This window comes from Corvus kubaryi, unplaced genomic scaffold, assembly GCF_017639235.1.
Source record: "Corvus kubaryi isolate FWS band 111438036 unplaced genomic scaffold, C.kubaryi_AGA036_p1.0 37284, whole genome shotgun sequence".
Lineage (NCBI taxonomy): Eukaryota > Metazoa > Chordata > Aves > Passeriformes > Corvidae > Corvus > Corvus kubaryi.
Window position 1 is genome coordinate 9,177,381 of NW_024581088.1, and position 23,594 is coordinate 9,200,974.

Sequence of the window (23,594 nt, forward strand, 5' to 3'; positions counted from 1 at the left end):
CGCAGCGCTGCGCTACTTCCCCTTAAATCGGTTCCCTCGTGCCTCCCTCATAATGCCCCGTTCTCGCTGCTGCCGCCCGTCCGGGCAGGGCTGCGGGACCCCGGGGAGCCGCGGGCCGTGAGGGGAGCGAGCGGGCAGGGAGATGAAGAGCCCCGAGAGCCTTGGGGCGTGATGGAGAGCGGGCGGGCAGGGGGACGAGAGCCGCGGGGCGTGAGGCGGAGCGGGCAGGGCTGCGAGAGCCGCGGCAGCCCCGGGGCACAAGGCGGAGCGGGCGGCGGGAGCCCCGTGAGGCGGAGCGGGCGGGCGGCGGTGGGGCGGAGGGAGGGAGGGGAAGGCGGCTCCGCACAGCCAAGATGGCGGCGGTGGAGCTGGAGTGGGTCCCCGAGACGCTCTACAACACGGCCATCTCGGCCGTCGTGGACAGCTACGGGCGGGCGCGGCGCCGCGACATCCGCTCGCTGCCCGAGAACATCCAGTTCGACGTGTACTACAAGGTACGGCGGCGGCCGAGCGGGGCCGGGCCCGGCTGGGCCTGCGGGACGTGGAAGGAGAAGCGGCCGGGGGGCGGCCCGGGCCCGCCCTGCCCTGGCCTGGTCGGGGGCGCGGGGCTGAGGGGCTGCGGGGTCTCGCCGGTGCGGGGCACGGCCCGAAGGACGGGCCGGGGGCCCAGGGCCTGTGGGGCCGCCCGAGCTGCGGCTGGAGGAGCGGCGGCTCCGGGCTCGGGCCGTGCCGGGGCCTTGTGGCTGCCCCCGGGACCCGCCCCGAGGCCGCGGTGAGGGGCTGGGGAGCCCCCGGGGGCGACGCGGGGACGGGGCCTGGCCGTGGGGGTCGCGGGGGAAGGTGCCTCTCGCCACTGGGGAGCGGTGCGGGCAGGATGAGGCCGAGCTGGCTGTGGTGGAGTATGTTTTTTTTCCTTTTCCCCTTTATTTTTTTTATAATGTACTGGAGACGGTGATGTCAGTGGTTGAGAGAGCAGTTTGCCGTGGTCTAGTATTAATGATCTGGTAGGAACCAGATGGAAAGAACCGAGTATTGTTTAATGCTGTGGTTTATTTGTATTAAATCATTCTTTGGTGCAAGGGCTGTTCTTCGTTCAGCTGCCCCTGGAATATACGGATTTGGTGTAAAAGGTGCACTGAGATGGTCCATTAATTTCTTATTGTCCCCTAAACAGGCATTTCATTCATGTGCAGGAACAGCTGTAAATGAGCATTCATGGGGAGAAACAATGTCTATAAAAACCTAAGATGAGGGATAACCCTTCTTTCCTCTTCCAGTGAATTTCTAAAAATTTAGGAGTTTTTAAATGAAGTAATTCTTTAGCCTGATCGTTATGAACCAGGGTTAGTGACCCATGGTATACGTGGAGACTGGTAGTATTTACAGGGGACAGGGAAATTGCCTCTCTAGCATCGAAGCAGACATGTGCATTTTCCGTGTCCTGGTTATTTCATGTCTGCCTTAGGTGCTGAGAAGGATGGAAACCCATTTTTATGACATATGAGCATGCTCACAGATAACGATGTGATTGACACATAGTAGTCATCAGCTAAAGACTAAAGATATGAAAATCACAATGTGGAAGAATACTTGGGAGGTTACGTTCAGGTGTTAGTAAATATGACCATTGGCAAATAAACCTCCTTGGCCTTGCTGGTCCTCATGTTCAATCAGGTGAGAGGATGGTGCTCTGTGAATTTTAAAAGTATAAAACAAAACCTCCTTCTAATGATAGAAATATCCAAGTATGTGTTATTCCTAGCTGTTTAAAAACTTGTCTGTAGGAGAGCTTGATAAGATCATTGACTTTTTATGCTTTTATTAGTGCTCCTGAGTGGTTGCTTTGAATCAGGTTCACGTGGAGTTCTTCCATGATGAAGAAGATCCAGCAGCATGTCTGATTTCTGAGGAGACTCTCTTACTCTCTTTCTTCTGCTTGTGTACGTGGGTTTGTCATCTTGCTGGGCAGATGATAATAAAGGTGATAAGTGCCTATCCCCAAAACAGTGTTTCTGTTGTACTGACAGTACAGCTGTTGTTAATGACAGTGACTGCATAGAATCACAGACTGGTTTGGGTTGGAAGGGACTTTAAAAATCATCTCATTCCACCCCTGCCATGGGCAGGGACACCTTCCACTGTCCCAGGCTGCTCCAAGCCCATCCAACCTGGCCTTGGACACTCCAGGGATCCAGGGGCAGCCACAGCTGCTCTGGGCACCCTGTGCCAGGGCCTCACCCACCGTAGATATTTTTTCCTAATCCCTGTTCTCTGTCATTTTGAAGCTGTTCCTGTAATTTCTGTGTTTCACAACAGGAGTTCTTGAACTGTGTAAGGTGAGCTGATACTCCTCTCACCAACCCGCATCTATGGGATGTCCTCATTCAGAATAAACCAAACTGGGCCATACCTGCAGTGAGTGTTCCATGGCTGCAAGGGTAGACTGGGCTTCCATGTCCTCAGTGTCATCTTTTCTGTGTAGGACAACCAACTTGGATGGGGCCTGGAATAACCCGGTCTAGAGAATGGCATCCCTGCCCTTGGCAGGGGTTGGAATTACTTCAAGGTCCCTTCCCTCTCAGACCATTGTGTGATTCTCTGTGCACCTATAAACACTTGGTTACTGGTTCTTGAGTCTCTATTTGGATGATGACAGCATCAAATATGTCAAAGGTATCATTCAGGGGCAGCTGAATTAGGTTCAGCTGGGGACAATATCCCTCTCACGGTGTGTGTGGTGCTTGTTTTGCTTTTGGGCAGTTATTTTGAATGTCAGGTGGATATTAAATACCATTTTATCATGGTGAGGCCTATTCCATATGTCCTGACCATTGAGTTCTTTAAAGCAGAAGTAGAATTTCCAAAGCCATTAACAGTCTTTGGAGTAAGACAGACTAGAAGGCCTCTAAGTATTTGTTTGACTATGTGGTGTTTGTTGCTGCTGTGTTGGGGGGGTGTCAATGAGTTGTTAGTATCCTATATCACTTTCATTCTGTGATGATGAAAAGGAATAAAAAATGTTTCAAATCTTTCACATATAACTTGTAAGTAATAGTTTTTTATCTAGGTGTTAATCATGGTTTGTGGTACTTGAGATTTGCCATTGATTTTTGAAAAAAATAAAAGCTGGTACCAGTCAGATTTTGTTTTGATCTATGGATGTTAATTGTCTGTGGCCATACAAAAATGTTTTTATCATATTCATTGGTATAAACACTCAAACTTAATGTTTACCAGGTTTGCCCAGTTTAACCAACATGTCCAGGTTGATTCAGAAGTTGTAGGTGAGATACAATAGCAGAGATGGTCAATATGCTGCTATTTAAAAGGGAAGAAGATGCCAGCAGTGTCTTGGTTTTGTTCCCCAGGGTACCCTCTAATCCAGTGTTTGGCTCTATTGTCATAACATACTGCCTTATTTCCCACTCCTTAACAAATCTGATTTGTTTTACCTCTACATCTTCCAGAATTGTTAACTTTTGGAACGTGCCTTATAAACCTGGGTGAGGAATCGATCTGGGATAGCTGCAGGATGTTCTTGTGGGTTTGATAAGGAATGGGTTCTGCTGCAAGGTGACAGGAACAGGCAGGTTCCTCATGCTGAGCATATTTATCTTTCTGGAGCATTCTCAAACAGTGACTAAAACTCAAAACAAGGTACTATCAAATAATCATGACTGTGGTAAAACAACAAACCTCCACTGCTTCAGCAGGGTATCAGTGCATATCTCTTTTTTCAAGCACTGTTTGACTTTTCCTTGCAACCAGTAGAAAAATAAGAGGCAGAGCAGGATGCTTGTGAGGATATCCTGGAAATTTCCAAGCCTACATTTGAGCTAAAAAATATTTAAATGTCTTATTAATCACAGCTGTATTTTGAGGAGCTTGATAACTAGTATTGTTACAAGTAACACCTGCCTCTGGGGGGGGAAATAAAAATGTGCACACATATCATACTTTGTTTCCTTTGGGTGTTTGCCAGGTTTGTGTATATCCTGGTTGGGTTTTTTCCTAGTTAAACTAGTTAGGTTCTCTTGCTTGTTTTTCTGGGGGGGAGGATGAGAGAGAGGGTGTGTAGTTTTTAGAAGCCAAAGAAAGAAATATGCTGCATCTCATTTAACTGAGATTCAGCATATGAGCAAAATGCCAAAATTGTATATTAAAAAGTAGTGACAGCTGGAATAAACTGCAAGTCCTCAAAAAAAAAAAAAAAAAAAAGGAAAAGCCCTGAACCCAAAACAAAACAACCAAATCAACAACAACAAAAAAAAAAAACCACGTGAAAAAATCAACTTACTGTATTTTGTAGTTTGTTGCAGTGAGGATAATGTTTTGAGGGGAGGGTGTTTGTATAGAGAATCAAGTTTTTGTTGGCAGAAGTCAGTGTCTTATGTAGACTTTGGTTCTCTCCCCCTGTACCTCAGCTTTATACTCTATTTTACATAATTATCTCATGACTTTGATTCCCAAGGTGCTTCACTGCTTTAGTGTTCTCTGCCCCATCTATCTGTTGCAGTTACACAGTGGCAGCCTCATCTTGGACTTGTATTGGTTAATGAGGAGTTTCATCCCATGTTTATTTTCCTTTTGGAATGTCTTTCCTGGATTGTGTGTTTCTCTTTTCTTACAATTGATTTTTCTTGAAAATAATTTGTTCTTGGAATGTTTTCTGGTGAGATCATTAACCACAGGAGCAGTTGGAGAGGACATTCATTTGGTTTCTGTCACGTTTAGGTATTCTTTGAACCAAAGAAAATGAACAAACAGGAATTTGCTGACAGTTGAAAACAAGAAGTAGAACGTCCGTTCTCTGCGTTGCAGCAGAGGTTGAGTTTACTGATGGAGAATCATTATAAGTGTAATTTCTGTCCATCAGAATAAAACAAGCTTGTTCCAAGGCTTCAGTCTGCAGGGTATTTGATGAGAGTGAGAAGGATGAGCTCCCCCTGAAATGAAGTGTTGCTGTGCTGCTGCTTCAGTTCTGAGCTTCCCTGCCCAGGGAAGCACAATCAAGGTCACAAGCACAGAGTGTGAGGGAGGCAGAGCATCCCAGAGCCTTCTTCTGAAGGGCTTCTGCTGTGACCCCCAGGGTGAGCTCACAGAGACTGAACTCCCCTGGTGCTGCTGTTTCTGGGGTGAGAACTGAAATGTGTGGGAAGCAGTGATGATTTCTGCCTGTGCACACACACAGTGTACAACCTCTCCTGTCACCTGGCTGGGGCACAGTGTGCAGCAGGACTGCACTGAATGCTGCTGGGCTTAAATCAGAGCCTTCTATCACCTCTTCAAATTAAAGCCTCACAGTGGAGGAGAATCATTACCTCGTTAGTTTTTGCCAGTTATTATTAACACATGCCTTATTTCTGTAGTCTAAATTTAGATGTGAACTGAGCTGTCTTTCCTTGTTATGTCTTTACTAGTTTGAAACTTCTTTTCTTCTAACTTGTGCTACTCAGATTGCTTTTTTTTTTTAACCTCTAACTGTGGGCATGTTTTCTCATCCCAATATCCTCCAACTTCCCTTCCTTTTCAGTATCCTTGTTGAGTCTGAGACACCAGAACTCATCATAATTGAGATAATGAGGTCACATCATGAACAGAGGTGTGTTGAGCTCCTGCTGAACAATAATTCCTATTTCCACTTCATTTCCTCTGGGCTGATTGAACTTCAAAGCAGGCTGGGTTTTCCCAGTTCCTGAGGAGAATCTCACACACGTGTGACTGTGAGGCTCAGACTTTGTACCCCTTGTGCTGGACTCTGTGAAACACAAACTGTGCTGCTCTGGCCCAGAGAGCAGAGCAGGTGGGAATGTTTGGGCTGTGCAAGCACTGGGCTCTAAAAGATGTCTCTGAAGTCAGGCTAGTTCAGTAACATTGGTTTCTTTCTTGGTTATTTATTTGATTGAGGTTTGTACAGATCAGCCTGGTAGCTGGCATTGTGCTTTCCAAGGAGAGCTGAATTTTCCTCTTTTTTAATGCCTTAAACAGCATCCAGTAGAAGCAGTGCTTGTGCAGAGGGTTTGTAGATGATTTTGAAATTGATTTAAAAGCATGGAATGTACCTAAATTTTGAACTGTTTATTTTCTGTAATGAGTCATTTGTCAAGAGATTTTAGTGAACTGTTGACTCAGGAAAACTTTTTCCTTCCTTGTTGAGTGGGGAAGGAACATGGTGGTTTCAGCCCAACTTTTTTCCCAAATACTGCTGTTTTTTAAGTACACTGTCCTTCCCTAATCTGGCTTGATACTCCATGTTACATTATTAGGCATTACAAAACATGCTGGGGAGCTTCTTGGATTTCCTCTGTAATTCTTACTGAACTATCCATGCTTTTCAATCCTCTTCCAAACTGGAGCAACAGGAGCGTATTTTTCAAATTGCGTCTTCTTCAGTTCCTCTTTTAGAGGATCTTTGTACAGCTGGCTGGAATTAACCCCCATCTGCTTTGAAAAATGTTTTTAAAATATTATGTTTATAGAAAGTTTGGTTGTTTTTTTAAGCTTAATCTACCCAGGGAAAGACAAGAACTTCAATAGAATTATAATATAATATTAAAGTTACAAGTTAATGTCATTAATATGTTTAATTTGGGACACCACAACGTGCAGCTTTTATAACACACCCACCTGGATGTGCAGTTCAACATTCAGCCTTAGATCCTGAAGAAGAATCGTGGTGAGTTTCTCACAGCTGTGCACAACAGCTGGATTGGACATGTGTGTGGTAATCCACCTGTATATTAAATGTATAGCTGTCCTCAGTGCCAGAACTCATGTGTCAGTGTGAGCTGATGGAGTTGGGAGTCATCTTGCAGTTTTTGAGTCATTTTTCCATAGTTAAAGAAAAATAAATCCCTGGTAGGTTCCAAATAGGTTAAGCTGGTGTCTAAAGGACTTTTCTCTCTTCAGAACAGAATAGTTCTTTAGAAGTCCAAAGCTCTGTGTTCATGCCAGGGCATGTTTTTCTTGAATCGCTGTTTTGTTTTCATGTTATGTAGCAAGGCTGTGGTCAGGGATTCTGTCTCTCTGGAGCTTTGACACAAGAATTATTTCTTCAGTCCTCCCAGCTGCTTCTCAATGAGTGTTACTGGATCTCCTGGAATTACTTCACAGTTTGATGTATACTCACTATTTCCATGTCAAATTTAGTTTGAAATATTGCTGTAACCACCATAACAGTTCCAAGAGGCTTCTAGCTGAGTTAATTCTTCAAAATGTTTGCCAGTATCTTGAGGGAAGGGGTTACAGGGATAGTAAAAGTCTCAAAGATGTTGTATTTCAGGTTAGAGCAGTGAAAAATTGCAGCTTGGACTTTGGGGCCCAAGCCAAACTTGACATGTGCCCGACATTATTGATGTTCTAAAACTGAGGGTCCTGTGGGACCTTCCCCCTCCCTCCCACCCCACCAGGCCATTTACTCCTTGGCAGTTTCAGAATCTCATGTAAGAGGGATTCTCTCCTTACAAGATGTTTATGTAAGCTCATAAATATATAAATTTTTAAAAGTCTTATTATGGTTAATATTTGATAAACCAGGAATCTCTGGGATTTTTGGCTACCAGTGCAAGGTGATAGGAGGGAGTGATACTGTACTTGAGAGCTGTGAAACGTGATAGTAATTTTGGTTGCCTTAAATCCTGCTACAGTAGCTTGGGGATGTCTAAGCTTCCTCCAGAAATGAGCTCACCAATTATTGATGGGATGCCCACCTTCACTTTGGGCATGGAATACCAGGCAATTTAAACAGCCCTTTTTTTTTTTTTTTACTGCAGAAGATACATTTTAGGTTTTATAGAACATTTACTGTGAGACAGCTGTGCTGAAGAAATGAGAACATTTAACCATGACTGTAGCTTTTAAATACAGCAGACTGGCTCTTCCTTCAGTGCCAGAGAGAATCCAGCTCCAGCAGGAGCTCTGATCCCTTTGAAGTGCAGGGACACGCTGCTTTATCTGAGCAGTTACTTTGCATGCAAACTTGCTCTGGTTTTTAAAAGAGTTGCTTTTTTTTTTTTTTTTTTTTTTTTTTAAATGTTCCCCCAGAAAAATAGATAACAAAAAGGAAAACATTCATTTCTGGCAATTGACATTATTAGGTCAAAGTATTTTTGAAATTTTTTTGTAGGTTGTGTTGTTAAAATAACAAATTTGCTGTGCTCTAGAGCCAGTGTTGTGTGCTTTTACAAGAAGAGTTGACTAAAACTAAATATCAGGCTGGAGATGTTCTCATGTGCCGTGTTTGGAATATTAATTCATCAGCTCCCAGTGTTTGTGGAGAAAAAGGTGAACCAGATGCTTATCACTGGAAGCATTTTAAGGCATTATTAAAAGTGGGAGGAATATTAATGTTTTCATTTAAGCGCTGATGGTGCCTGTGGCAGGTGTGGAGTGGTGCTTCCTTAGGTCCTGTACCCTCCTATGCTCATCTGTGGGTCAGGGCCTTCAAGATAATGGGAATTAATAGTTCACAGTGGATTTCTCTGACATTTATTTGCACAGTCCCTTTGTACTTGTGTAAATCCATAGCATTTATAGCCTGATGTGGCAGAGCTTAACCATGCACTGCATGGACAATTGTCAGTGGTTTGTTATGAGTAACACAGCTGATAAATTTGTTTATCTGCAGGCCCAAATCACTTTGGGCATAAAACAAGCCAGCGCTCTTAATAAATGCATGAACAGACTCCAGTTTTCCCAGTTACTGATGGGGGAATTACCTGTGGAAGCTCAGGTGTAAATGGGGACGGGGCTTGTGCCTGTCTTTGTGCTGGGTATTGGTGAGTCACTCCTTGCAGAACTTGTGGGTTTGGGTTTATTTGTATCTGATATATTTGCATTGCTGTGTCCTAGATTATGTGCCATTTAAACACGTTTTGAAAGTACTTGGTATCACAGCTGTCAGTTGTATTTTTTGCTGATTTCAGTCGTTTCTTGGTTTTGTCTTGGGTTTGTAGCTTACACGTGGCAGTGTTTTGGTGATGCAGGAGGACACAAACACCTGGAAATACATCTGTAGATTTAAAAAAACCCCTTGAAACCACCTATGGACCTCTCATAGCTCAGTTTTTTTAAACACTGAAGTTGTACTCCTGTGGTGAAATCTTCTGATACGGGAACTTTTTAGCCTGCTCTATTTCAATGCTTTAGGGCCTAGATTTCATTGTAAATTATCCTTGCTAGTAAGCTGAATTTCCCAGATCTTAAATTTTAAGATTAACTTACCTGTTTTTTTTTTCCCAGCTTTACCAACAGGGCCGCTTGTGCCAGCTGGGTAGTGAATTTTGTGAACTAGAAGTTTTTGCAAAGGTGCTACGAGCTTTAGATAAAAGGTGAGTATCTTAATAGATCAATAATTCTTATTTCAGCTCTTAATCTCTCCATCTAGGAAGAGAGATTTAAAAAAGGTGCAAACAAGAAAAAATGCAAACCTCCCCCCCCCCCCCCCCAAGATGCTCAACACAGAGAAGTCGGTGCTCAGACAGTCCCTGAGCAGTGGCAGTCACAGCACCCATTTCCTGCTGATTTAGCAAATCCTGAGGGATCGCCCCAGTTTGAAGAGTTTTCCTGTCATTAAATATTCCAATTCGTGGTGTTCCGGAACTTGACTGTTTTAGATCAGATTCTTTCATTCTAACCGGGATGAGCTTTGAGTCTTCAGGCACCGGTTCCTCCCATAGCATGTGTGATGTTAATGAAGCCATCACTGCTCATTTGTCTGCGAGTGCTGGGGGAGGGGGCATTGGAGCCCTCCTCCCTGGTGAGTTTGAGCTGGAAACTGTTGTTTCCCGGTTTTAATCCTGTGTGGGCAGCTTGTGTTTGGCTCCCACGGGAGGGTGTCCTTGCAAAGAACTTGGTGTGCACTCGCTTTGTGTTGGATCACCCAGCACCTGGGATCCATCAGCTGCAGCCTCACAGTGGGGCTTGTACTCATCTGCTTTGGGTTTTGAGGGAGGCTTGGGCTTGACTTGTCTCATCTGAATTCATGAGAGCCAACTGACTGCTTTCAAACCTGCACGTGTAACCGAGCTGTGCTTCCTTTTGTTGCAGACATCTGCTCCATCACTGTTTCCAGGCTCTGATGGACCATGGAGTCAAGGTTGCTTCTGTCCTGGCCTATTCCTTCAGCAGACGGTGCTCCTACATTGCAGAGTCAGATGCTGCTGTGAAAGAAAAAGCAATCCAGATTGGGTTTGTTTTAGGTAACTGCTGCTCATGGGCTCTTTGCTTTCTCTCTTGCAAGCTTCAGTTAATCTAACATTAATTTTTTTCCCCGTTAAAGATTGGCCTTTTAAAGAACGTGTGTTTTGTAATGGAATTTTTGGAAAGCTACTTGGTGTCTTAAAAGAAATATATTAGATTTAATATCTAAGAATATATTGACTTTTTTTAGTTCAAATAGTTTAGGTTTAAAATTGGTTTGCAGATGTGATGAGGAGTTTGCATGATTTTGGTGTTGGTAAGTTTTTCTTGACAGAAATCTGTAGGAAAACTCTGTAATACCAAAAAGCCATCCTAAACCAAAGTATTATTTCCTTCAGCTGTAGGAGAATTCTCCTCTTACATTTCATCCTTGACAGGTCAGGAGGGTTTGACCTTGACAGGATTTCTGTCTGTAGAAGCAGGTCTATGAAATAGGTGATCGTTTTGCAAGACTTGAGCAAACCCTTTTTCTCTTGCCACTGTGTTTTGCTCTTCACTTTGCTGTTTGTTGCTGATTTTTTTCCAGGGGGGTTCCTGTCAGATGCAGGCTGGTACAGTGATGCTGAGAAGGTGTTCCTTTCCTGCCTTCAGCTGTGCACCCTCCACGATGAAATCCTTCACTGGTTCCGTGCTGTGGAGTGTTGTGTGAGGTGAGCTCACCTTGAATTCCTGGGAAACCTTGGAGCCATCCAGCTCCAGATGCTCCTTTAGTATTCTGCTGCGCCAAAACACTTTCCTGGCTAGAGCTGAAGATCAGGAGGTGCTTGTTTTACACTAATCCCTGGATTTTCAGCTTCTAAGTTGGCAGCATAGTACAATGGATTAAAAAACCCAATGTTTTGCTGTCCTTTGTAATCTCTCATGGGGAACACTGCTGGATAACAAGAGTGGTCCAGAGTCCTTGTTTTCTCAAGGATTTTTGCATGTGAAGGAATGTTCTGTGTTGGACTTTGCTGAAGTTCTATTTATGACAAGTAGAATTTGCCAAATCCAAATGCAAGCAATAATAGATACAGTTGAGCAGAAATAAAATCAGAACTTGCCTTTCCTGATTCCACATCCAGCGAGTTCTCTTGTTCCATGCTGAGTACTTAGCTCTGGGCCTGGGTAAAGAAAGATCTGGATGTCCAATTCTTGTGGGCACCTCCAGCCACAGCTGAAAACATTTGGGAAAGGGTGTTTTTTGCTACTAGAGTCTTGAAGCTGCCTTGTTTCTCAGGGCCTGCAGAGGTTCACATTCCCTTGACAGAGGCCTCTGTTGCTCTTCCCCCTGTGTGTTGAGGTGTGATGAACTGCAGGCAGGAGCTGGCTGGGTTTTGTTGCTCTCACCATGACCAACCTGTTTTTGCACACTCCAGATGTGCCCTTGGGCACCTGGAGGCTGCTGGGCAGACTTAAATTAGGATTTTTTTTTTTTTTTTTTAGCTGCTGTAACAAATAATAAAGCATGTGCTGTATTTATCTGAATATAGAGCAAAACTTGTTTGGAAAGCTGCTCCAAAAAAAGCCCTGCATCTTGTTTATGGTTGGGCAAACACGAAGAGTAAAGAGGCTTTGCCAAGAGCTGCTGATGTCCTATGCCAGCCCCAGGGCCATGGCAATGCTGCTCTGCCTGGTTCTGCTGGCTGGCATTCCAGAAATGATGCCAGGAGCCTGGGCACACGTATCCAGCTTCCTAGAACTGGGGAGTGATGGATATAGAGCCACAGTTAGTGCTTGGTCCTTTGCCTTCTAATTAATCTAAAAAAAGTTTTCTTGTTGTATCAGGCTCTTTGGCAAGCTGGAGAAGTTGCTTAAAAATAACTCTGTCACCTTCTCCAAATAGAAATGAAAAGAAGGGAAAGAAAGGCAGGGAAAAAAGGGAACTGTCTCTGCTGGACAATAGTTGTGGAAAGGAGGAGATTTTCACTCCCTGCTAGAAGAAAGCATCCTGTGTTAGAATGAACCCTTCTGACCTGGAGGTGTTGGCTCTGTTTGGTAGAGACATCCATTGTTCTCTAGGGAACGCTGCTGGCCTGTGTGGGACATCACCCCTCCGCGCAGCAGGGGGAGTGGGAAATGTTCTGGCATCTCCCAAACACTTGGCATCGTTGGTTTGGGGTTGTACCAATCTGAAAGAATGTCAAACACTTTGAGAAGGGCTAAATCTGTAAAATCTGAACACCTTTCTGTGGCAAGAGAGCAGTTGTTATACTCAGCTTACTGCCTCTCAACTTGAGAATAAACTTCCTGTTGTGACCACCTGATCCCCACTGCAGGGTGTGATGTTTGTGCACTGAGCTTGCACTGGAGTGAGGGGGAGTTTTAAGGAAAAAAAATTCAAGTCCAGCTTTTCAAAGTATGACACTATTTTAAAGTGGCAGCTCTTGCTCTAAAGCTAACAAGTCAACTCTCTGGGGGTTGAATTAATACACAGTGTTATTAATAGAACACAGTTTTAAAATGTGTGAAGTTTTGTGTTATTTGAGCACAACTTGGTGTTTCCTTGTCCTGGCAGTAGTAAATTCTGTGGAGAAGCTGGGAAGGTGGGAGGTTCCTCTGAGCTTGTACACTGCTTTCCTGCATGTGTGGTGCTCCTTTTGGTTTGCCTTCTCTCATTATTCTGTGTTAACAGTAAGGTACAAATGCATAACACAAATATGTGGTTCTCCCACTTCATTGTTGCACGTTTGGCTGATTCTTAGGTTGTTTTCTTCTGGTGGTTTTAGACTTCCTAAGCTGCTGTGTTGGCTCTGAGAGACTGAGTTTGTTGGGGGAGGTTAGTCCCCAAAAGCTGTTATTGCAGACATCAAAAGAGGTTCAGAGCTATTAGCATAAATGTCTTGAGGCCTTCTCTCTTCCTCTTGGCTTTATCTCCTAAGATTCCTTTGGATTAATAAAGGATTTTTTTGTTACTCAGAACTGGATCACATAAACTCTGCTTATCCTAGAGGATTGGCTTAGGTTTAGCTTGGGTTTTTTTGGAGATTTCTTTGTTTCTAGACACTATCACTGAAGCATCCAGACATTGGATATGATCTTTCCCAGGAGCTTATCTAAATTGCAGTGCTATCCCCACTGGCTTATTCCATTACATGGGATTTGGGCTCCGTGGTTTTGATGCTGCACAGCAGCTCCCAACTGAATGGTGTTGGCAAAATGTTTTTTTCTCTTTCGGGAAAGTGTTTACTTAATTCTTCTCTCGTCTCTTTATAATTCCTGTCTCTTGTTGCTGGAATGTTCCTGTGACCAGGCACACAATGCACTTGTACATTGTGTTTGGTTCCGAGACTTTATTTAAGGAAAAATGTGGGTGTTGCTTTTTGCTGTCTGTTCTTGAGCCGTGGTGCTGTTTCCCACTGGAGAGCTGGAGCTTGTGTAGCTTTTGCAGGGTTTTGAAGGGCTTTTCTTTTGATGTTCTCTTTGTGCAGCAAATAGACATCTGTCATGTGCTTGCCTTCATGCCCTGCTTAGGAAAATGGAAACTCTATTTCTTTTCTCATTACTGTTTGAGTTTGGTGAGGCATTTGGGTGGGAAACAGAGGGACAGTGTTGGACAGGCTGAGTTTTTAGGGTGAACTGAGCTGTATTACAGAGGGCATGGCTGCAGTAGCTTAAATCTCCACTTGGAGCAAGTGGAAACAGGTTTAGAAAAGAAAAAAAAATTAGCAAAACCTTCACTGTTCACTCCTTCCCCTTTAACAATTGGTTGGAAGTTTTATCCTAATGTATCATACCAGGACTAAAATGCTGTTCCTGTACATTAACCCACATGGTCAGAGTTTGAGCCTCTTTGCAATGCAGCTTCACATTCTGCTTCCCTTCCCTCTGTGCAGGTCTCTCCCTGTGCTGTGTTGTGCTGATTTCCCCAGCCTTGCCTGGTGTTTTCAGTCTGTTACTCACTGTCTAATGACACATTTCCAGCAGGGACAGTGGAGGTTAATTCACCAAAATTCCACGTCTGCTCACTGGCAGGTGTTTGCCATGGAGCAGGAGCAGCTGCCCTGGCTGGGAATCCAGCTCTGCCCTTTGGGCTTGGAATATCCTAACACACCCATTCCAAATGCACCTCGTTAAAGCCAGTGAGCATCAGCCTATGTTAATGAGCAAATTCTTTACTTTTATTTTAAATAAGTGCCAGCAGCTAGAACTGTTACTTCTCTAGGGAAGCAGGAATAGGTTTCAGCAGTGTGTGGTGTTATTGGCTGTATTTGGGTGTTGATCCTTGAGATGGGAAGGCAGCAGGGTAGGAGAGGGAAGAGCAGGGGGTGTTGGAGTTGTTGTGGACTTGGTCAATAAGATAGTCTCTCCTGGTGGTGCTGGAACGTGTGTGGAATAGATGTGACTAAATCTTTTGTGAAGACCCCCCCCAAGCCCCGAAGCACAAAAATGCCCACTTGGAGCTACTCAGGGTTTGGGGGGAAAGCATAGGGATGCAGAAAATGAGCTGTGTTGTACTTACTGTGGCTGTTTGGGGTTACCACCCTTTGGGAAGGAGGTGGGAGAGATTTCAGACTGTGTAGGGCAGGGCTTTGGGAGAGGAATTGCATCAGTATTGAGAAGAATGGATTTTATGAAAATTAACACACAAAGACACCACACCAGAGTGTGCATTGGATATGCAAAACTGCATCAATAGGTAAAATCCTGTGACATTTCCAGCAGGAAAAATTCCTGCTGAAGCTGCCCTGTGCCCTGTTGTGGTGTGTGACCGACCCCAGGCAGGGCAGTTGTGCTGGGCTGGCAGAGCTCCAGCCGTGTGCGCGTCCCCCACCAGGTCCCTGGCGCTGTGCGTGCAGCGGTTCCTGCAGCCGCCCTCAGCAGCTCTCTCTGCATCCCCCAAGGTTGCTGCACGTTCGGAACGGGAACTGCAAGTACCACCTGGGAGAGGAGACGTTCAAGCTGGCACAGTCCTACATGGACAAGCTGGCCAAGCACGGGCAGCAGGCCAACAAGGCGGCGCTGTACGGGGAGCTGTGCGCCCTGCTCTTCGCCAAGAGCCACTACGACGAGGTGAGGGGGCCTGGGGGGGGCACTGGCACCTGCCTGGGTGCTCCTCCTTAGTCCTGGTTCTGTTCTCCCTGGGAGCTGTGTGGCACTGCCAGAGCAACGATTCATTTATCCACTGCTGTTTCTATGTATCGTTCTGTGTTAGTCTGTAAGCTCTTTGCAGCACTTTGACCAGCATGAAGATACATGTGTTACCTTGCCCGTACCTGTTAGTCATCTGTCAATGAAATATTATAAAAGCTTATTTTAATGGGTAAAAATGAATAGCAGAAGTCAGTCTTTGCACCTGTTTTGTAAAACTCTGTCTTAAGTGAAACTACTCTATAAACTGGTTTTCCTTTAGCCCCTAAGTTCACTGACAGGGTGTTGTCCTGCACACTGGGAATTGTGAGGATTGCTTAAAGATTATAAAATACCCTGTTCTGTCTGTAAATATAATTGTAATAATATAAACCTTAGATTAATATAAAATACTTACATATTCACTGTTAACCTTAAAAGTGGGTTTTAAGTCTGTCTTTTAAGACATAACTGGACAGTTCATTACACATAAGCAATCAAACAGCATATTTTAAATTTTGGAGTGTAAATGACCAGCTTTTCAGAGGCAGGTCATGTTTTTTTTTAATGTTACAACACTGTGAAGTTCCAGCTTCATTGTGTTGGTGCCTTTCTGTCCCACAGGCCTATAAGTGGTGCATAGAAGCCATGAAGGAGATCACAGTTGGGCTGCCTGTAAAAGTAGTGGTGGATGTGCTACGACAAGCATCAAAGGTGAATCTAAAATCTCCCTGTTGTTTTGGGTACTAAATTGCTGCCAAGAATGGCTGAAGAGAGGTTGTTAACTCCAGAATTCTCCTCAGGAGCCCTAAGGCTTGTTTGTGTTTGTCTCAGAATGGGTGGGGGGTTTTGTTTCTATTTTTTTCTCTCTGAGACTGAGTTAGAGCTGCACAAGTGACCCTTGTGACAATGTTAACCTGCGAACTTCCCTGAGAAGGGCTCTGTTCCCTCTTTGATCTGGACTAGGTACAGCACAGTCCCTTCGGTCAGGCAGGATAAAATCAGTTTATTAATGCTGGGCTCCTTTTCTTAAATAATTGAAAAGTCCTTTAATAACCACAATGATATTTTGAAATTAAAAACATCAGTAAGTGTGGCAGTGTCTGGAGGGGCTGAGCTGTGAGTGCCCAGCTCCTCACGTGCTTCCCTTCCCCTGCCCAGGCCTGCGTGGTGAAACGGGAGTTCAAGAAGGCTGAGCAGCTCATAAAGCACGCTGTGTACCTTGCCAGGTAAGGGGCATTCCAGAAAAAACCTTTCAAAATTATACTCAACGTGCCTCAATTTCTAATGGAAGTGTGTTTGTGCAGGGAGCATTTTGGAGCCAAGCACCCCAAATACTCTGACACGCTACTAGACTACGGATTTTACTTGCTCAACGTAGACAATATCTGCCAATCTGTTGCCATCTATCAGGTAGGCAGCAGGACTTGTTTCTCTTGATATTTTTAATCTCTCAGATGTTGTAGTTAATTCATGGAGGTAGAGAATAGGTGATTTAATGACTGCAGTGATGATGTTTACAAAAACCCTGAACACCGCCAGCTATGGGGTTTTTGCTTTCTTTGTCTTCCTCTGACTCGTTTTATGTATTTAGTGTCTCAAATAGAGAAAAGAGAATTTCAGAGCCAGTAGATTGGGGTTTTTTTCTGTGTTAACTGATGAAATTGTATTTTTGGAACCCTTGCAGACAGCGCTCGATATCCGGCAGTCAGTGTTTGGAGGTAAAAACATCCACGTAGCTACAGCTCATGAAGACTTGGCTTATTCCTCGTATGTTCACCAGTACAGCTCTGGGAAATTTGACAATGCGCTGTGAGTACAACACACAGCAGCACAGTTAGTGCTGTACATGGAGAAAAATGTTCTGAAATGACCCAGACTTTGACTATCATTTAAATGCATGTTCATTGCATTAATATTTCTAATATTTTATCAGTCAGCTGCTGATGTACATAAATGTATCTTGAATTTTTTATTTCAACTCTCCCAGATTCCATGCTGAACGTGCTATTGGCATTATCACTCACATTCTCCCAGAAGACCATCTTCTCTTGGCCTCTTCAAAGAGAGTTAAAGGTAGTTCCCTTTGTTGTTTGAACCATTTGGATGTGTTCATCCTGGTCCCTACCAGGCAATGTAGCTTGAGCTGTCTTTTTCAGTGGAGGTGTTTGTAGTCCTTGGTGTTTACAGCACACTTGTAAATACAAAAAAATCCCAACTTCAGGACTTAGCCAGAAGAGTTGGTGTGGGGCAGTAAAATTACAGAGTATAAAAATAGTGTTGGGAGCTTGAGACAGCAGTGTGAAAGCAGTTTGTGACAGGCACAAAGCCTGGTGAGCTGTGTCCCGAGGTGTCTGGGGTCTGTGGCTTTGAGCTGTGTGTGGACACAGTAACAGCTCCTCTCTCCTGCCCCCAGCACTTATCCTGGAGGAGATTGCCATAGACTGTCACAACAAGGAGACAGAGCAGAGGCTGCTGCAGGAGGCTCATGACCTACACCTCTCCTCGCTCCAGTTGGCTAAAAAAGCCTTTGGGGAGTTCAACGTGCAAACAGCCAAACACTACGGCAACCTGGGCAGACTGTATCAGTCCATGAGGAAGTTTAAGGTAAGACTTTACCTGTGACCCAAAATCTGCAAGACAGCTGAAATCTGTCACTACAAATGATGGGTTTCAGTGTCCACAATTCCTAACTTCAGTTGGTAGTTCTGTGCTTGGAAAACTTGTGCTTTATCATTCACCTCAAAAGCTTTGTGCAAAAATAATCCATGGAGATGGATGATGCTCTCAGAGGGTGGCAGAGCTTGGTGCTACAATCTGCTGATCCACTTAACTAAAGAATTGGAGAACTTGGTTTATATTTGGCTTTGTTCCTTTTTGCCTGTTAAAAAATGCTACTGTTTAAGCTGCTACATAGTTAAGTTTCTTTAAACTTTCTTTCCCCTCTTTTTCTGGGCTGGTGAGTGGTGTCTGACTGACCTGTGTGAATCTGGCCCTGACAGGAAGCAGAGGAAATGCACATCAAGGCCATCCAGATTAAGGAGCAGCTCCTGGGGCAGGAGGATTACGAAGTTGCCCTCTCCGTGGGCCATCTCGCGTCCCTCTACAACTATGATATGAACCAGTATGAAAATGCTGAAAAGCTTTATCTGAGATCCATAGCAATTGGTAAGTGACCACAGGAAACTTAAATGTGTTAAAGTTTTTAGAAAATAACTTGGCTGTTAGTCTGTAGACAGCATTTTGTGGCTAGAACATAAATGGAGAACGTAGGCAAACTTTGTTGGTAAAAATAACCTGAGAACTCAGATGCAGCACATGGATATTTTACCTCTCAATTTGGTTTTTCTCTTGGGTTTCTTTAGGAAAGAAGCTTTTTGGTGAAGGATACAGTGGACTTGAATACGATTACAGAGGTCTCATTAAACTGTACAATTCCATTGGCAATTATGAGAAGGTGTTTGAGTACCACAACATTTTGGCCAATTGGAACCGGTTGCGGGACCGGCAGTTCTCGGTCACGGATGCGCTGGAGGACGTCAGCACCAGCCCCCAGTCCACAGAAGAAGTGGTCCAGTCTTTTCTGATGTCTCAGAACCTCGATGGACAGAGCAGCTAAGAACTTGGTCAATTAACCAGTTAAGGTTTTTTTCCCCAGGTTGCAGGGGGAAAAGTCATACTGTGAAATCTAAACCATGTAGTTCTCTGGGGGCTGGAATTTGCATTGAAACACTGGTCCAGTCTACTGAAGAGTGCCCATACAGATGAATGTGTGTTAAATTCCTCTCAGCATGTGTATGGCATGTTTAGTTCAGCTCACATTTTTAACTTGGTATTCCCAAAAAAACCCCCTTCTTTCTCTCTTGTTTCAAAAGAAGCTACTTTGCAGAAAGTCTGCAAGAAAACATTAAATAAAACTGTTTGAGTTCAAAAGAGTTGCCTTCTTATTACAGATGGAAGGTTTCATCGAGAGCTTTCTGCTGATTCACAGAGAGAACAAAAGCTGTACTCTGAGGAGCTATAGAGAAAGGTCTTTCTGCTGTATCACTGTAGCAAAGTTCATGGTAAATAGCCAGCAAAGGGAGGATGTGCTGGCCTTGGCTGCTGCCTTACCAAGAAAAGTGGCAAAGACCCACTTTGGAGAGCACCATCCGCTCGTTGAGTGCCGCCTGTGCTGTTGTGGATGCCCTGAACTGGACCAGTACAGATCCCATAGACCAGCAACCACAGTGTCCTCGGTGCCACCACCAGTGCTCACCTGAGCTGGACCAGGACACCACAGTGGACCAGCCTGCTAGAAACCAGTTTTGGACCAGTGGCTTTAATTTAGTATTTCTGCCCCTGCATTCACTTTGACAGTAGAACTCTCATTTAGATGTCTGATCAGTGCAAATGATATCCATGTAATAGATCCAGAGCTAGGAAGTGAAATGATGGTTTCTCTGTACCCAGCGAGCTTCTGCAGAGATTCCTGGCAGTGCCACAGCTCCACATGCTCCACTCTGCTGCAGCCACTCCTCCTTTCCTTTCCCACGGGCTCTTACTCTGCTAACAGAGGCCATACCTTGTTTATACCAGTGAAGAGTTTTGTATTCCAATCCAGTTCCATTTTCTGTTTCTGGAGAACACAACTTACTGTACAGTTCGCAGGGGTCAGTGGAAAATGCCAAAAAGCACAACAGGTCTTTTTTTTTGTGATGCTTCATTTCTACATTAAACAAGAGTACAACCAGAAACCGATTCCTTATGTTAATTTATGAAGCAGAGCTCAGCTGTACAGACCCTCTGAGAATGCCTCTCTCACTTGCTTGTCTTAATTCTTCTGCTGGGGGCTGCTTGGTTGTGTGGGTTTGGGTTCGGGTGTTGTTCTGGGGTTTGTTTGATTTCCTGGCGTTGGGTAATGTTGAAAGTCTGTGTAACGCAAACCAGAAGCGACTCGCTGCTGTTACCTCAGCTCTGCCAGCGGCACCAGCAGTGCCCTGGATCTGGGATTCTGTGGATTCTGTCAGTCTGGGGGTTCTCTCCCCCTCTTTTCAGGGGTTTGTACCTTGGCCAGTCACAGCCGGGGCTCAGCCGGCTCTTCCAGCAGGACTGGGACTGGATGTTCTGTTGGGGGTCTGGTTTTTCATTGGTTTTTATGGGGTTTGTGGCAGGGAAAGGTGCTGGATGATCTTCAGGGAGGAAATAGAGGTTTTGGATGTGATGTGGAGCTTAATGGCTCTTCTAAGAAGTGAAATTTTACAGGCCAATAGTTCGTATTTTGGTGCCTTCAAGTGTTTTTTGGGGGGGAAAGGCTGAGTAATATCACCTTTAAAATGCAATGACATAATTAGTGGATGCAGATTAATGATTGCATATTTAGAATATCTTCACTGAGGTGAAAAGATGTATTTGCATAAAACCCCCTGTGGTATTAGGACTTAACTGCAGTGTGTCTGCAACAGCTGCTCAGTGAAAATCCAACTTACTTATGTGTGGATTTAAAATGTGATTTATTTATAGCAGTTTTTGTTTATGACTGTGTAGGAGCTACAGACAAATTCAGCTATACAAGGCAAAACCTTCTTCTCCCTGAATGCCCATGGCACTGACAAGTTATAAATTTCTTATGAATTTTAATGTTCTATTAAAAGTTATTTAAAGTTAAACAAAGTACGTAACAGTGGTGTCAGAATTTGGGCAGGGAAGTGGCTTAAAGCTGTCCTAAAGATGATTCTGTACTGCAGAAGTGTTTAAAGCTCCCAGCTGGGTGCATGGATTTACACTGACATTGTCTGGAGATCATTTATCCACTCTGTGTTCCCAGTCTTGGGTCGCCAGCTTTTGACTAAGGAATCCCACAGTGTCGAGGTTGTGTTTGGGATGAGGAGCATTGTTTGACCGACAGCAGTCAGTGGCCTGCAGGAACCACTGCTCTTGTTCCAGCCCTCGTTGTGTCCCTGTTCATGGCTTGCCCTCAGGTCAGGGCAGCCAGGGGAGCTTCTGGTGTGGGCAGCTTGGGGAGGAGCTGCGCTCCCGTAACCAAATGCATCCCTTCTGTTTGTTTGTTGGTGGCTTCAGTCTGAGCTCTGGTGGCTGCTACTCTTTGTCCTTTCCTAAAGCTGCTTCAGCGCGTTGCCTGCTCGGTGCATTGGCTGGGAGGAAGGAAGGTCCTAAAGCTCCCTGGGAATTCCCTTTGGTAGAGGACTTGGCCAAGGGCCGTTGTGATCCTTGAGGGCTCTGGTGTGTTCCTCCTGTGCCTGCAGGGAATCCTGAGTGGGGCTGAGCTGCTCCTGCAGCATCCCTGCAGCTCCATCGTGCCGGGGCAGGTCCCTTCTGGATCGGGGTGGCTGTGGCTGATTGCTGGTACTGGGGGAGCACGGGGGGTTGGCAGGATGATGCTGCAGCTGCCTGGGACAGCTCTGCTGCCCCTGCTCGGGACCTGCACTCGTGGCTGGGACAGCACAGAACTGATCCCATGGGGGTTTGGTTCCATGTCTCCCAAAGGGAGCTGTTGGCAGGTTCTGTGTTGGCCCCTGGAGCCTGTCTGGGATGCTGTGCTGCTGCTGTTTCTGTTGCTCTCTCTGCTGTTACAGTTTGTTTGGTGCTTTTGAGGAGTGGGACCCTGCTGGGATGGAGGTAAAGGACTCGTTGGAGTGGATCTTGTAGCACGACTCCAGTCCTCCCTCGCTCTGTCCCGGGCAGAGCTGAAAGCAGGGGCTTCAGTCCCCTCTGTTCTCCTCCTGTGGGGTTTTCCAGTGCCCCGTGGCTCCTCTCTCCCCTCCTGCCCTAGCCCAGGGCAGCTTTTCCGTGCACAGCCGGGTCAGTACTGGGGTGGGGCCTAGCACGGTGGGACATCGATCCAGGAATGAATGATTGGCATTTTTAGATGCACAACGTGCCCACGCGGGGGCTGTTTGGTGCTGGCAGTGGGAATCCTGTGAAATGCATCTTTTCCTTGAAGGTGAGTAAAGCAATCACCCCAGAGTCACTGGGTGCAGGTGGTGAGGACGGGTGTCACCTCAAGGTAAATTATTTTCACTATTGATTAAGTTAAACCCTCAATATTTTACTTTCAGCGTGAGGCTGTTTGGATCAGTGAGGGGGGAGTTTGCTCAAGGTGCCATTGCTGCTTCTCATGGTACAAAAATGCACATTGAAGTCGATTCCCTTTTTCAGTCCTAAGCGTGGGAGAGCACAAAAAGGACAACTCACCGTGCCTCGAACAGGGGGGAAGCTGTTGGCAAAACCTGCCTGGGGTGATGTGGCTGGGCTGTGACTTGGGCTGGCAGCAGGCAGTGCAGGGCAGGTGTTGCTGTTACCAACCTTTCAGCAGATCCTTCCTTCTGCTGCCTGTGCAGAACCTGGTTTCATCTAGAAGTCCTCGTTCCCTTACAAGAAAACTCCTGGCCAGTGTCAGCTGCAAAGCCTCTTCTGCATTGTGGGGGGTGTGTGTGACACTCGTGGCCTGGGGCTCTTAAGACACTGGGCCCCAGGAGGGCTTCGGGGAGAAGTGGGGAAAATTTCCTTTATCTAGATGTAAATTCAAAAACCTACAAAGAATTGGCAGCACTGGGAATGCTTTTGTCCCTAAATCTCAGGAACGTTTTGGGCAGTGACACAGGTGTCCCTGGGTGATGTAAAGTGTGTGCTCTAGGGTCTCGTATTCCACTACTCCTTGCAATCCTCGGTATCTATAGCATGAGTGGCCTTAGTGAGTTTGTTGAAGTGCACATTTTTTTTCTTTTCAGAAGTAAATTTTAAGATGAAAAAGATATATACTATATAAATATATAGAGATATTTAGAAACTTGGTTTGTGGTGCACAAGTTCAGTGTTGGATTGCTAAATACTCGTCGCAGGTACCATATGTGTAACTTTTCTTTTCTGTATATTCCTTTCTGGGAAGCAATGTTGCCATGGTAACTACAACTTTACAATTTCTTTACTACTTAATGATGTGAATGAATTCTACATTTTATTGAATATTACCAGGTTCAGTACTATTTTTATACTTTATTGAACTACAGGGGATTTTAATTTAATAGCATTAAAAAAAAAAAAAGATGTTGCTTGAACTGTATAACTGTATAAATGGAACTACTTACACAAACCCACCTCTAAACCAGAATCTCCACCTGTAGTGCCACGTTCATTTATATAAAAGTATCTTGATCATTACTAGACCTTGCAGGCCCCTCCCTGTCGTGTCAGGACGAACGTTTCGTACCCCACCTCTCCCCAGCTGCAGTGCCCGACATCCTCTGTACCCATGGAGCCATCCTATGTTTGTAACCAGCATTGTGATATTCTGTAACTGTATTGCTAAAATGAAATATTGACCTAATAAATAGAGTGTTCCCGCA

At 45.0% G+C, this 23,594-nt stretch overlaps 1 protein-coding gene across 1 annotated transcript; it reads left to right on the forward strand.

Annotated features, from left to right (window-relative positions):
- The first annotated feature begins 325 nt into the window (after window positions 1-325).
- Window positions 326-23,594, forward strand: APPBP2 (amyloid beta precursor protein binding protein 2). Its single transcript, XM_042026417.1, has 13 exons — window positions 326-494; window positions 9,241-9,329; window positions 10,048-10,199; window positions 10,727-10,850; window positions 15,024-15,192; window positions 15,874-15,963; window positions 16,411-16,478; window positions 16,557-16,662; window positions 16,937-17,061; window positions 17,240-17,325; window positions 17,666-17,856; window positions 18,252-18,417; window positions 18,615-23,594. Exons 1-13 carry the CDS (start codon window positions 354-356, stop codon window positions 18,866-18,868), a joined length of 1,761 nt encoding a protein of 586 aa, XP_041882351.1. The 5' UTR covers window positions 326-353; the 3' UTR covers window positions 18,869-23,594.

What these genes read in the sequence shown, in the direction of transcription:
- APPBP2 (XM_042026417.1), top strand. Translation starts at nt 354, where the DNA reads ATGGCGGCGGTGGAGCTGGAGTGGGTCCCCGAGACGCTCTACAACACG. An exon ending in CCAGATTGGGTTTGTTTTAG is followed by an intron (nt 10,200 to 10,726) that starts GTAACTGCTGCT and finishes ATTTTTTTCCAG; the next exon opens with GGGGGTTCCTGTCAGATGCA. An exon ending in CTCTTCAAAGAGAGTTAAAG is followed by an intron (nt 17,326 to 17,665) that starts GTAGTTCCCTTT and finishes TCCTGCCCCCAG; the next exon opens with CACTTATCCTGGAGGAGATT.